Here is a 15,546-nt window from a genome sequence, read left to right on the forward strand (position 1 = left end):
CCTGGTTAGGCAACAGAGTTAGAGGATAACACGGGGACTGTCAGAGAGGTGTCAGAAAAGTGCTTTATTTTAGTAATTAACTTTAAACGAGTGCCCTTGGGGTCCGTTCTCATGCCTCAGGCTGCTTGTACCATGTCCAATTGTATTTCATGGGACCTGGACGTGTCTGACACATCACCTGACTTGATGAGGTATTTAGAGTCTGCCAGAAGAGGAGAGTCTTGCATCTTGATTCTCTTGATTCTCAGACTCCTGGGTCTTTGGCCATGAAGGACTACCAGGAGACCAATGCGTCTTTGGCCATGAAGGACTACGAGGAGACCACAGCCTTCCTTGGACAGTGGGGACGCTTCCAGCAGATCGTGTTCTTCCTGCTCTGTGCCAGCACCGTTCCCAATGGCCTCAGTGCGTTCTCTGTCATCTTCCTGGCTGACACCCCCCGCCACCACTGCCTGGTTCCAGATGTCAACCTAACTGCAGAGTGGCGCAAGGCCATCATCCCAGTAGAGGTGAGCACCTGACGCCAGTGTTTTGTTCTTTACGACAGTGGTTCTCAAAGTTTTTCATGTCAAGGACCCCCAAAATGATATGTACTGTATTTGGCCGCGGACCCCCATCTCAAAAATATTTTGTTCCATGGATCCCCAGAAGCAGAGATTTGAGTACAAATCTTCGCTTTAAAAGTATACAATATGGATAAAGGGGTTAAAATTATTGTAATGCTTTATTAACTAATTATGCTGGGGACCCCCTGGTACCCGCCCTAAGGACCCCTGGGGGGACTTTGAGAACCAATGCTTTACGACATGTTTCCAAACGTTAATATACATCGGTATGGGCTATCTGTTATCGGTCAAATTGTTATTTATAAACATGGGTATCGGTAGGGGGCCAGGATTTCCATATGGGTTCATCCCTAGTCCCCATACATACCATACATACGGCTTATTGCACTGTAATAGAGGTTATTATATTTGACAAGGTGGTGAACGGACAGGAGGAGCAGAGCCGATGCCACCGGTACAGACTGGACGAGGTCAGGAACCTGTCTGCTCTGGGCTACATCCCCGGTCGGGACGTGAACCTCACTGAACTGAGACAGGAGAGCTGTGTGGACGGATGGAGCTACAGCCAAGACATCTACCAGTCCACCATCGTCACGGAGGTCAGTGCGTGCGTGTGTTTACAATTTCAAGTTAATGCTACACAATCCATAACTTTAGTGAATACAAATTTATTTTAACCAAAGGTGCCGGAAGTGTCAATCTTTCTTTCCTGTAAATTCTCAACCTGCAGTTTGACCTGGTATGCAGCAACCAGTGGAAACAACCGTTCACCTCCTCAGTGTACTTCCTGGGAGTTCTGTGTGGATGCTTCTTCTCTGGACAGATCTCAGACAGGTATTTGAAACCCATGGCATGATTATTTAGTAATGACCCATGACGCTCCGTCTCTTCAGGCTTGTGGGGAAATGGCCTGAAATTAATGAGTACTTCACAGCCTTCCTAGAGTTGCAGTGGAGTCAAAAGTAAAATATTTGTCTTTGAAATGTATAGTGGAGTGAAAGTAATCAAAGAAGTACAAAAAAAGATACTACTCATAAAATGTACTTAAGTGCAGTACTCAAGTACATGTACACCGTTACTGTCCTCCACTGCCCATGTATGACATAAGGATTCATGGTCATGTGACTGCACCCTTTGACCTTCAGGATAGTCAGTTAACCTGTGTTATCATTGGTCTATCTGGTTTATAATCCACCAATAATAACTAACAGTTTGACCCTTTGTCCAGATGTGTATGGCTGGCCTATTAAAAATAAGAGAACTTATTTTATCTGTGAACGTGTATGTTGGGTGAAAGTACCACCTCTAGATAATGTTTTAGTAGAATGACAAACTTTTTTTTTTATTGTTATAACTGCTCAAAGGCCTCTTTTGATTAAATGATCCAGATGTATGTTGGTTATTATTGTGCACATAACGTAACAACATTTAGTATGTGGTTTGCTTGTCCACAGATTCTAATGTTTACCTCACCTGTCTTCTTACTATGTAGCACTTCATTGTTTTTCTTTGTACTCTATTTGTGTGATCATTGACCCTGAAATTTGTTGACTAGGGTTCCAGCCATTTACTCTGATCTTGCACTTTGTAAGTTGTCCGCCTAGATATGCGCATCTGCAAAATGTCTAACATGCAGAGGTGGAAAGTAGCTAAGTATATTTACTCAAGTACTGTACTTAAGTACACTTTTGAGGTATTTTTACTTTACTATATTTCCAATATTCAATACCATACCTCTACTCCACTATATCTCAGAGGCAAATATAGTCCTTGTACTCCACTACAATTATTTGAAAACTTTATTTACTAGTTACTTTGCAGATATAAAGGATTATATAAAACATACATTAACCACTTTGGCCCTGTTTTATACCTAGGCTATTTGAAAATTGCCGATCTACAAGCTCACAACGCGTCGCATCGCGACGCGTTGTGAGCTTGTAGATCGGCAAATTGTAGATCTGCAAATTGTAGATCTGCTATTTTCAAACATATTAGTACTTTTACTTTTGGTACTTTAAGGATATTTTGATGCCAATACTTGTGTACTTTTAAGTATTAACTCAAGTAACATTTTGAACACAGGCCTTTTACTTGTAACAGAGTATTTTTATATTGTGGCATTGCTGCTTGTACTTAAGTAAAACATTTGAGTACTTTTTCCACCACTGCTGACATGTAAATTGCTAAGGAAAGAGAAACAGAACACGTGTTGGCTAGAAGTTGTTGGCATGTTGGTCTAATTTAGTCTCCTTTTCTTTTTTTTAAGGTTTGGAAGAAAGCCTGTTATGTTTGTAACCATGGCAGTCCAGACACTTTTTACCTTTGTCCAAATCTTCTCTCCCTCGTGGACGGTGTTCTCTATCCTCTTCTTCATCGTTGCTTTGGGACAGAACTCCAACCACATTGCTGCTTTTGTCTTAGGTATGCAACAACTACTCACATGTTGATAATGGATGGGAATGTGCTGAATGTAACATGTAGCCTACTATTCAAAGGGGAAGACCACTCATTTTCAACATTGAACTATGTCTTTAATTCACCTTAGAGCTGTTGTGTGGAAATAAGAAAAAAGCCCCCCCGCCCCCTTCTATATTGCCTAGAGCTGGATAATTGATTGAGGTCATGTGATCAGTGACATACGCAGGGTGTACTTTTGGCTGAGGGGGCGGAGCCAAAAGTACACCCTGCGTTTGTCACTGATCACATGACATCAATCAATTATCCTTTTTTAGGTAACACAGAAGGAGGGGGGGAGGACTTTTTTCATATTTCCACACAGCTCTAAGGTGTATTAAAGACATAGTTCAATAATGAAAATGAGTGGTCTTTCCCTTTAAGCCTGATTTATACTTTGTTGTGCGATGGAGTCATGGCTGAAAATAACTGATCAACAAGCTCACAACACGGCACGGTAGCTTGTAGATCTGCTATTTCCGGCCTGCGACTCCAGCATTAGGAATGCAATGAAATTATACATTAGACATACTGTGCGTATCGATATTATTGCAAAATACAGTGTCTAGGTTTATGGAAATCTGTGGAACGGAGGAGCTTTAGCCCATAAACGTGTTTTATTTTGGTGCATTTCTCTCCCTCTGTTTCTCTCCAGGTACTGAGATCTTGACAGGAAACGTACGTGTCCTGTTTTTGACCCTGGGAATGAATCTGTTCTTTACTTCTGGCTACATGATGCTGCCTCTCTTTGCTTATTTCATAAGGGACTGGAAGTATCTTCTGCTGGCTATATCTCTGCCTGCCCTGCTCTACACACCCCTCTGGTGGTGAGTTGCAGTCATTGTAGAAGAACCATCACTACTGAGCCATTTTTTTTACTCATAATATTGGGGACTTAATATTATCACTATTACCTGTGACAGCTCACTGTAGTATAGATGCTAATAGTTTCTTTCATTCTTTTATGAATTCAAATTCTCAAGGGTTTTTCTTTTATTTATTCTATAACATTTTATTTCATTTTACAGGAGAAAAATAACAGGTACTGAATCCTTAAAGGGATATTTCACTTTCAAACATGTATGGGGTCATTTTTACGTCTACTCAGGCTTTTGTGAGCACCCTTGAAGTTGCTTGATTCAGTATTTAGATACTGTACTTGATGTTCATTTTATCTGACACGCCCCCTTCCTATACAAACCCATTGTAACTCCATTCTAACCATGATGGATTCATTGAAAACACCCGTCCTTGGTTCTGGTGACCTTGGTTCTGTGTTTTTTCAATGACTTACTTTTAATTTATTTTATTTTATTTGTTCATTTTCCAAAATAATTATTACAGACAAAATGAAAAGAATGAATTTAAAAAGAAAACACGGTCCCCTCACGCGTTAGAAGTACAATATCAGTCACGTTTAACTGGTATCCTTCTTTGAAGCACTACATTGAAACTGCATACACACTTCCTCTGGATAAGAGCATCTGCTTAATGACTAAATTATAACGCAACATTTTAAGATTTGAAGGTTATTTTAGTTTTATTGGAGACACCTTTTTCTCTTAAAATTATTACATTTTAAAAGGATGATATTTTCTGTTCGCTGTAATCACCTGTATGGGACCATGAATTGCTTTTGAGGTAAAGCCCTACCGACTGTTTGAGCGTGAACCTCTCTCTACTGTGTTCCATAACCAAAGCGTGGACCTTCTCTCTCCTACCTGCGAGGCAGGTTCATCCCAGAGTCTCCTCGGTGGCTGATCGCCCAGGGAAGAATAGAGGAGGCTGAGGCCGTACTGAGAGAAGCTGCTAAGAAGAACAACGTAGAGGCTCCAAAGGTCATCCTTGAAGGTTATGATGTAAGTTGACTTTAACTTTACTGTTTAACCTTTTCAATTACATTTATTTCTAATATATATAATTCTTCACTTGCATATTTTTCACAATAACCATTCCACATACATGTGTTGTGTGAACACTTCCCTAAACACTATAAAATACTATTTGTAATCCCAATTTTCTGGCCCCAACACTGGGAATCACATTTCTAACAGAGGTGTCACCAAAGAGTCACCAAAAACACTTCAGAAATCATTGTGCACAGACGTTTTGGAGTGCAAGACATGAAGCCTAATAAACACAGTATAAAGGGCCCTGCTACATCTAACATTATGTTCACATATAGACACAGTATAAAGGGCCCTGCTACATCTAACATTATGTTCACACATAGACACAGTATAAAGGGCCCTGCTACATCTAACATTATGTTCACACATAGACAGAGACCATTATAATTGACTTCAGATTTGTCTTTGATGACAGCCGTAGACACATAACATTTTGGCATGGAGGGAGAATACACAATGAACATTTTTACTTTAGTGGAGTATTTCCAATGTTCAATGGAAAATATTGTACTTTTACTCCACTAGAATCATTTGAAAACTTTAGTTACTAGTTACTTTTTAGATTTAGATTTTTATTACTAAACATAACATTAACCACTTAAGGCTATTTGAAAATAGCCAATCTACAAGCTCACAACGCATCGCGATGCGACGCGTTGTGAGCTTGTAGATTGTAGCTATTTTCAAAAGATTTTTATACATTTTGAAAACTTTAAATGGCACATTCTATTTTCACTTTCGGTACTTTAAATACATTTTAATGCCAATACTTTTGTACTTTTACTCAAGTGAATTTAGAATTACAGACTTTTACTTGTAACAGAGTATTTTTGCATTGCAGTTTTGATACTTTTACTTAAGTAAAACATTTGAGTACTTTTTCCACCACTGCTGCAGAGTGACATGGCAAAGGACAGATGTGACCCAGAGGAGCGTCACAGCGTTCTAGACCTGCTAACGTTCACCAAAACCAGAAAACCAACACTTATACTCTTCCTAGTGTGGTGAGTATCCACAGGTTGTTTTGCACTCGCTATGTTTTCTTTTGCTGTTGTTTTTCCATCTTCAAATCCTATAATGCCATAAAAACAGCGTGAAATTCCTTTTTGTTACTAGCGCGGTAATTCCGGGCCAAACAGGAAACCGGTCGTTTCCGTTTTCCGGCCGGATGACGCCATTTTCGCGGGAAAGACGCCCCTGTCAACTTTCAATAGAAAATATGTTTAGAAAAGGCTTTCGGGGGTGAAATTCATGGAATGGGTGTTGTGAAACATTTGCCACTCACAAAATATATACAATTTAACTTTCGTTTTTTTTTTAAGTTACCTAGTATTACTTTAAGTAACACATTTTGAGTATTTTTCCACCACTGAGTATGTGTCACCTGTCTCAGAGTGGGTCACCGTGTGTGTGTATTCAGACACTCTTGTGACCAACGGTAGCAAAGGGAAAAGGGAGGGTGCCTTTTGTCTGTGGGAAGATGTGAGCGCATGTCAGTGGGGATGAATGTTTGACCTGCGAAAATGTATCAGTAATTGTACTTTTTTTTAAGTTAAAAGACTGCAAATTCACAGAATAGCACATTAAAAATAAAAGCTGAAGGGGATGGCAAGAGTCTCATTATTGGGAATCTGTCAGTGTGTGTGCTTCAAAACAGTTTTGGTCTGTATTCTAGTGAATGTTCTTAATCTATAGGGAGAAATTGTACATCCATATATATATATATATATATATATATATATATATATATATATATATATATATATATAAATGAATCCCTATATGCATGTGTAGCAGGGCGGTATGCATTAATATATAATATAGCCAACTACGCCACCTGGGGAGTTGCACCCCAGGAAATATTATTATTCTTATTATATGTAAACCAACCACCTGAACATATATTACTCCTCACCCAAGTTCGTTGTACATAAATGATCAAGGGCAGAAACAGTGTTTTAGGTCAATGTACAAAAAGCTTTATTGTAATATAAAAGTGTAATCTCATCAACAATAAAAGTAACACAACATTTAATAAGCTAAAAACAACAGGCAATGCACTTAATGATAAAACCTAATTGCCTATAGGGCCAGTGCTGGGGGTTTAAGGGGGAGAACGAGCAGGCCGGCTGACCCAGAGGAGGGGCACCCCAATATGGAACAACAAACAACTAAAAGGATTTCACACCAGCACAGCAAAAGGGGGGGAGGATTACCACCAACCCAACTGGGCAGCCGTCACCTGCTCTCTCACACCGAGGAGTCCCCAGCCACAGGCCTGTAAGACAGGAAATACGGTTTAGGCAGTGCAGGGAAAATAGAGGTAACTGGATTATTTATAATAGTACTTGTATTAGGTGATAATATATATAATATACTATAGTAGGATGCCGTCTGTAGGCCTAGTCTCGCCAAAATAAACCAAACAATAAGCAATAATACTAAATAAACAAAGCAATAATGCTAAATAATAAACAAAATAAACAAGGAGGCTGGCTGAGAGCCTGAGTGTGGACGTTTGTCAGAAAAGAGTACTTCCACAGCCGTTTAGGAACGGGGGGAAGGGAACCTCAGCGTGGAGCGTCAGTGTTAGTAAGGCGTGGGTGATTCAAACCCCGCAAAGCAGCAGCAGGTATCACGGTGCCTGAAACGAGAAACTGCCGTGTCAATTCTACCAATTTATAATACTAATATTCATTAAGACAGGAGCAGAGAGACAGACAGCAACGTACCGCTATGCAGCAAAGGCGGAAGCCAAGATGGCCCGCTTGCAGCGGCGGACACCGGTAGAATGAACTGTAGTAATAATAATAAAGGCCATGATTATTATAGTGCCTGCCTGACATAGAATTAACTTGTTATACTGCGGAGAAGGAGGACCACCAACGTACCCGTTGTGCAGTGTGAAGCAGCACGCACGCCCGGCGCAAAACACCAACAAGGGTGGTAGACACACAGAGGCTACAAAGGACACAAACGGTCATGGTCAAGTTCAAGACCATGTACTACGCAGCATAAAGTAAAGTGCATTAACAGCAAGATGGAGAGACATACCTGCGCTGATGCGCGATGCAGACACAGACAGGCCAGCCTGGACTGGTAACAGACCAGTGTGGAGAGACAGACAGCTAACTGTGTTTGGAGGTGCATTGCTTTAATACTGTTGCCAATCAGCCCACTGATGAGTGGGCGGAGGATGGGCAGAATGGGAGCCAACGCCCATCCTGCTACAATCCTTCCCCTCCAATTGCATCGTCGGCCCGACGATGATTCACACAAGTTTCATCCAAACCCTGATTCCAGGGTCTATACAAGGCTGAGACAGCATTCAATGCCGAAACAGGAGTGGGGACCGGTCCTCTATCCACTGCCTGTGGAAGATGGAAAAGGTTGGAATGTTGGCCAGCTGTAGACCTTGAAGTTCGGCGTTGGACGGCCTCGCCACTACTGGATGGGTCATCCGGTTGAGAGACCAGTGATCTAGAGAGTGGAAGTACCCTGTTGGACTCGACTAAGTCCACAGGCACGACCGCAGATGGTTCAAGAGCCGCCAGCACAATGGGGACCGAATCACCATCGGGAGATTCCCCATACTCTGGACTCATCTGTGGATCACCGTCTCCGTTACCGGATGGTTCGTCCAAACGAGGAACAGAGGGTCCTGAAGGTAAGGCTATTAATACAGTAGGGTGCTCATTCAGATTAACAGGCCCAACCGAGGTGTAATCTGGTTGGCCAGAAGGACGCAGGGGAGTCCCTGCTAGAAATGGATCTGCAGGCAAGGCCAGATGGGACTGGGGCATTACTGGGGGCAGAACAAACCAGTCACCCGCGTTCTGGTCTTCGCCCACCAAGGGTGGCGACCTCTCGACCCGTTGGTCAGTTGGGGAGGTCCCGACCGGAGACTCTCGCCCAACCCGTTGTTTGAGGAAGGTGCGATGAACCTGCTTCACTCTGCTTGGTTGACGCACCGGTGCAATGGTGTACCTAGCACCACCGGGCTTGGGAGCTCCAACTACCCTGCGGCCATGATGTGCTTCTCGGCAGTCTGCCGCAACCTTCAAACGGTCCCGGGCCCCCTCAAAAGCCATCTGAAGCCGGGTCTGATGTTCAATGACCCAGCCATTTACACTACCCACTGCCGGTTCAAGGACCCTTCCCCACGGGAAGTCCACAGGTAGCCGCGGTTCCTGACCAAACAACAGGAAATAAGGTGTCTCACCCGTGGCCTGATGGGGAGTATAGTTATAGCAGAAGAGCATCTGCGGAAGGCAGTCAACCCAATCCCGCTTATGGGAAGTGGGTAAAGTACGCAAAAGATCGTGTAGAATTGGATTTATGCCCTCACCCTGTCTGCTGACAGCAGGATGGTAAGGAGTAGTGCAGGACGTCTTGATTCCATAAAGGCTGCAAAGCTGTTGGAATAGAGGCGCTTCGAAATGCCGGCCCTGACTTGAATGGATTCGACCGGGGACTCCCAGTTTGTAGACCCATTCGTTCACAAGAACATGGGCAACAGTGGATGACCGTTGATCCCTAGTGGGGATGGCCAGCGTGTATTTGCTAAACACATCAGTTATAACCAATACGTTCTCGACCCCTGTACCAGAATGCTCCAAGACGGTAAAGTCAATGGCCACAACCTCATTGGGCCGGGAAGCCAGTAAGGGACCCAGGTAACTTCTTGCAGGTGGTCGGGTGTCCTTTGTATGACCTGGCAATGCTGTAATGGTGGCCTGAGTAGCCAGAGCTGCTGGCTCTGGTGGAACTGCTATGTGTACCGGGTAGAGGGGAACCCGTCGACCCCTACACTTCCTGGCTAAATGTCCGGGTTGCTGACACCTCCAGCATATTACAGGACCAGCACGGGGGGGGTGACGAGTACTTGGTACGAGAGCCACAACCTGCATTAGCTGGTTCAATTGATCCTGTTGCCCTTTTAGCATCTCTCTTATCGCACCCAACTCTGAACCCTGCGGCGAGTCACCGCTCGCCGGGTGTGCCCTGCCGTGAATCACACACTGGGTACCATGCGTCGATGGAACGGAATCGTTGCCACGCGTTGTACAAACGGGCCTGCCTGCCCGTTCCCAATGAACAGCCTCCTCTCTAATTTCCAGCAGCGTCATGGCGGGACGACAGCGTACCAGCTGCTTCAGCTCCCGTCGAAGGGCTCGGTCCATGACGTGCTCTATGAATTGATCCCGCAACACAACCTCTGCATTAAACATGCTGGCCGGAGCCCGCTGCTTGGCTTTCTCCATCAAGCTCATCAGAGCGAGAGAGAATTCTTGCAATGTCTCTCCATCCTGCTGTTTTCTGCTGTAAAATGCCTCCTGTAACACTACGTAGGACTGTGAACACCCATACAGGTCCTTTAGAATGCCAATGATGTTATTGAGATCCTCCCTCTCCGCAGCAGGGCGATATTTTATCTCCTCTCGTGCCTGTCCCTCTAGATGGTCAAATAGGAAGAAAGCTTGGTCTATGGCTGAGAGATAGCGAGTGCGCATGCAAGCCTGTGCCTCCTCCACCCATTCATTTATACTTACACCAGACTTGCCACTGAAATATGGGCACTTTCTATCTCGCGGCACAAAGACCAATCTTCCTGGTGAAATAACCCTGGCCCCACCCAACGGGGGTACAGGAGAAGGTGGGACTGACACGTCAGAGGGAACTATACCAGTACCTGGCTGTGTATCTCTCTGCTCCTGTCTTAATGAACAACTATCTGCCCTTAGCTGAGCCACTAGCTCCCTGAGCTCCTGCAGCTCAGCCTCCATAGCAGGGACAGACAATTTCCACACTTACAACCAAATTGAAAACACGACCCAGGTACTGGAGTGGAAACCAGGGAGCCCCGTTTAGGCGAACAATGGGTCCTCTCACGTCCACTGATACCCACTGCTGCTTTGCTTTGCCTTAAAACACAAAAGAAACGCAAGTTAACAACAAAATAAATACACTGCAACACGACCACTCCCCCACATACAGTTCGTTTTTTAAACAAAAGAAAACACTAGCTAGTGAACACAGTGAAAAATACAAAAATAAAACTAAACACGTCTCTGCCTTTAATCTGTACGTCCTGCTGACCCACGCCAATTTGTAGCAGGGCGGTATGCATTAATATATAATATAGCCAACTACGCCACCTGGGGAGTTGCACCCCAGGAAATATTATTATTCTTATTATATGTAAACCAACCACCTGAACATATATTACTCCTCACCCAAGTTCGTTGTACATAAATGATCAAGGGCAGAAACAGTGTTTTAGGTCAATGTACAAAAAGCTTTATTGTAATATAAAAGTGTAATCTCATCAACAATAAAAGTAACACAACATTTAATAAGCTAAAAACAACAGGCAATGCACTTAATGATAAAACCTAATTGCCTATAGGGCCAGTGCTGGGGGTTTAAGGGGGAGAACGAGCAGGCCGGCTGACCCAGAGGAGGGGCACCCCAATATGGAACAACAAACAACTAAAAGGATTTCACACCAGCACAGCAAAAGGGGGGGAGGATTACCACCAACCCAACTGGGCAGCCGTCACCTGCTCTCTCACACCGAGGAGTCCCCAGCCACAGGCCTGTAAGACAGGAAATACGGTTTAGGCAGTGCAGGGAAAATAGAGGTAACTGGATTATTTATAATAGTACTTGTATTAGGTGATAATATATATAATATACTATAGTAGGATGCCGTCTGTAGGCCTAGTCTCGCCAAAATAAACCAAACAATAAGCAATAATACTAAATAAACAAAGCAATAATGCTAAATAATAAACAAAATAAACAAGGAGGCTGGCTGAGAGCCTGAGTGTGGACGTTTGTCAGAAAAGAGTACTTCCACAGCCGTTTAGGAACGGGGGGAAGGGAACCTCAGCGTGGAGCGTCAGTGTTAGTAAGGCGTGGGTGATTCAAACCCCGCAAAGCAGCAGCAGGTATCACGGTGCCTGAAACGAGAAACTGCCGTGTCAATTCTACCAATTTATAATACTAATATTCATTAAGACAGGAGCAGAGAGACAGACAGCAACGTACCGCTATGCAGCAAAGGCGGAAGCCAAGATGGCCCGCTTGCAGCGGCGGACACCGGTAGAATGAACTGTAGTAATAATAATAATAAAGGCCATGATTATTATAGTGCCTGCCTGACATAGAATTAACTTGTTATACTGCGGAGAAGGAGGACCACCAACGTACCCGTTGTGCAGCGTGAAGCAGCACGCACGCCCGGCGCAAAACACCAACAAGGGTGGTAGACACACAGAGGCTACAAAGGACACAAACGGTCATGGTCAAGTTCAAGACCATGTACTACGCAGCATAAAGTAAAGTGCATTAACAGCAAGATGGAGAGACATACCTGCGCTGATGCGCGATGCAGACACAGACAGGCCAGCCTGGACTGGTAACAGACCAGTGTGGAGAGACAGACAGCTAACTGTGTTTGGAGGTGCATTGCTTTAATACTGTTGCCAATCAGCCCACTGATGAGTGGGCGGAGGATGGGCAGAATGGGAGCCAACGCCCATCCTGCTACACATGCATATATCTATCTATATCTGCCCATCCAGCTAGCCATCATCCATCCATCTGTCAATCATTGATCAGTAGGCTTACTTACAAAGACTGTTGCTGTGTGTGTGTCCCTCCCAGGTTCACTATAAACACTGGCTACTATGGCCTGTCCCTGAACACGTCCCGTCTTCACGGCGACCGCTTTCTCAACTGTTTCATCTCAGCAGCCGTGGGGTTGCCGGCGTCCTTCTCCAGCTTGCTGGCGCTGCAGTATCTTCCCAGGCGGCTGACTGTGGTCCTCTGTCTGACTCTCGGAGGAGGAATGCTGTACTGCATTCAGCTGGTGCCACAAGGTGACTGTAGGGACTTTATCATAGGAACCTAATGAATGTTGGAAGTTACAAGACAACTCCTTCTCAGTCTAAAGATGAAACAAAATGTCATCCTTAACAGCATTCCATACAGCTTTGGGACGTAATCTTATCAATAGAGGAAGGCCAGGCTCCAAGAGCGGCTAACTTGGCATTAATGCCAAATAAAACCAATGCCAGTCAGAAGTGCGTGCGTGCGTGCGTGCGTGCGTGCGTGCGTGCGTGCGTGCGTGCGTGCGTGCGTGCATGCGTGCGTGCGTGCGTGTGTGTGTGTGTGCGTGCGTGTGTACTAATCATTGCAAATTTTGGATATACTGTACATTCAGTAATGTGAAGCACTTGCATGCACATATGTACACAAATACATACATGCATAAATATATACACACATACAGCATATCTAAATAGACACATGCATCTATTCTACTTTATTCTCTTCTATTCTTCTGTTTGCTTAGGTCTACCTAACCTGTCCATAGCACTGGAGATGCTGGGTAAATTGTGCATTTCCACCAGTTTCCAAGTGATTTTTGCCTACACCGAGGAGCTGTACCCAACAGTCCTCAGAAACACAGCTGTTGGCACCTGTGCCATGGTTGCCAAAGTGGGCGGTATCCTTGCTCCTTATGCCATGCAACTGAGTACGTTTATGTCCTTATACAGTGGTTCACTATTGACTTCGTCAGCCTAGGCGACCAGTATAGCCCAAATCATTCCCTGAGGGGTTGAAAGGTAGGGGTGTGGCTATGTCGTGAGGGGAGTGTTTTGTTTCATTTTTGTAATACAGTAAGTGGACAGTAGGTGGCAGAGGAGAGCAGAGGTGAGCAACTAGCCTACTGTAGATGCAGTTTTATTTCTTAAAAGCAGAAGTCATTAGAGAACCTATGAATGCAGACAATTTATAATTTAATTAATAAAACAAACTTATTTAAAACATTTGTTTGATTGAAACTTACAAGTAGCTCCTTATCAGTGGTGGAAAAAGTACTCAAATGTCTTACTTAAGTAAAAGTATCAATACTGCAATGTAGAAAAACTGTTACAAGTAAAAGCCCAGAATTCAAAATTGACTTGAGTAAAAGTACAATTTTTTTAAAATTTGAATATGAAGAAGAATAGCTACTTTAATTATTGACATTAAAAACAAACAATGCAATTTCTAATTACATTTACTCAAGTACCGTACTTAAGTAAAGATTTTAGGTATTTTTTACTTTACTAGAGTATTTCCAATTTCCAGTACCTTTACTTAATTGTATACATAGGCTAAAATGGCTGATCTACAAGCCCACAATTTTCACAATGCTATTTTCAAACATGTTACAGTGGTGTAAAGTAACTTGTGAATTTCCACCAGTTTCCAAACTATTTTTGCCTACACCGGAGTTACTGGCACAGAAAAGTGTAACAATTTGACACAGTACTTGGCAAATGGTCTTGCATTTCTATAGCCTTTATCCAAATAGCTTTACAAAGTGCGTTACATTCACCCATTCACACATCGATGGTGCAGACAACCATCAAATGACACAGGTCTACGGTTGGGATTTTTAAGATCTACATAGATGAATAGTTTGACTTATAGGCCTACTTGATGGCAGCGAAGCTTATCCCATCGTTCCTGACCCATCAAATCTACTGTTGCTGCTGCTGCTGCTACTATGGGAAAAGATCTCCCCCGACTCCAGCCTCCAGCTTTGTAGATTCTGCTCTATCTCGTGGGGGGTTCTGCTCTATCCCGGTGTGTGTGTGTGTGTGTGTGTGTGTGTGTGTGTGTGGGGGGGGAGGGGGGGGGGTTAGAAAATGTATTGATATAAATGTGTGGGAACCCTGTGCAGTGCTGCTGCAGGGAGAATCCCCAAGAATAGAAGCGTACCACCAAGTCAAACTATAATTTCTATCTCCATATGCAATAATTAGTTAATTAATTAGAAGTTTCCTGACAGAAGTATGGTACTTCAACACTTGTGAACTCCCATGCACATGCTGCATACTAAACTATTAAGTCATTAAAATGTGCTCTTCTCCATATGCAGGTATATACTACAAGTATATACCATATCTATTGCTGGGTTCTCTGGCTCTTCTGTCTGCCCTGGCCACTCTCTTCCTTCCAGAGACCTTTGGTCGACCTTTGCCTGAAACTATCCAGCAGATGCCTGTGAGAGAAAGGTATGCTCCTGGGAGAATTACCAGTCGTGATCTTGGAGATAAAGATAGAACATTTGTCCTACTTTTTGGTTCATGTTTTTAGGACGGGAATTATTTTTTTCCTAAATGTAAAAAAAAATAGCAAGAATAGCCAATCTACAAGCTTGTACATCTGCAAGTTATGCAATTTTTCCTACGAGGAAGTATATAGGGCTTTAGTGGTTATCTACATTTATACACAACACTAATCCTATGCCTTTTCTTTGCCAGGATAAAGTGTGCATGTTTAACGCCCGGGATTCGAACTCCGGTCTCCCGCGTGGAAAGCCAACATCTTAACCACCAAGCCAAAGGGAAATCCCCATGTCTCGGGGGAGATAGTAGACTTTCAGGCCATCAGGCTGAGGTTGTGAACCACTCTGTTATATTCACCCCCTTTTGACCTCCTGGGTCAAATGATCTTACTCCCTGAACCACATGAACCCTAGATTCCCTATTCTGGGGGGCGAACATTCGGTGAAAGCAGATCTACAAGTTCACAACGCATTGTGTTGCGTA

At 43.6% G+C, this 15,546-nt stretch overlaps 1 protein-coding gene across 1 annotated transcript; it reads left to right on the top strand.

Moving 5' to 3' along the window:
• Positions 1–302: 302 nt before the first annotated feature.
• Positions 303–4,891, top strand: LOC308079066 (solute carrier family 22 member 4-like; the record flags this gene model as incomplete). The annotated part of the gene is made up of 6 exons (XM_080420404.1): positions 303–509; positions 983–1,165; positions 1,297–1,400; positions 2,836–2,990; positions 3,679–3,850; positions 4,756–4,891. 6 exons carry the CDS (start codon positions 303–305, stop codon positions 4,889–4,891), a joined length of 957 nt encoding a protein of 318 aa, XP_080276530.1.
• Positions 4,892–15,546: the final 10,655 nt, after the last annotated feature.

Source organism: Gymnoscopelus braueri (genome assembly GCF_963280865.1).
Source record: "Gymnoscopelus braueri genome assembly, chromosome: 22".
Taxonomy (NCBI): domain Eukaryota; kingdom Metazoa; phylum Chordata; class Actinopteri; order Myctophiformes; family Myctophidae; genus Gymnoscopelus; species Gymnoscopelus braueri.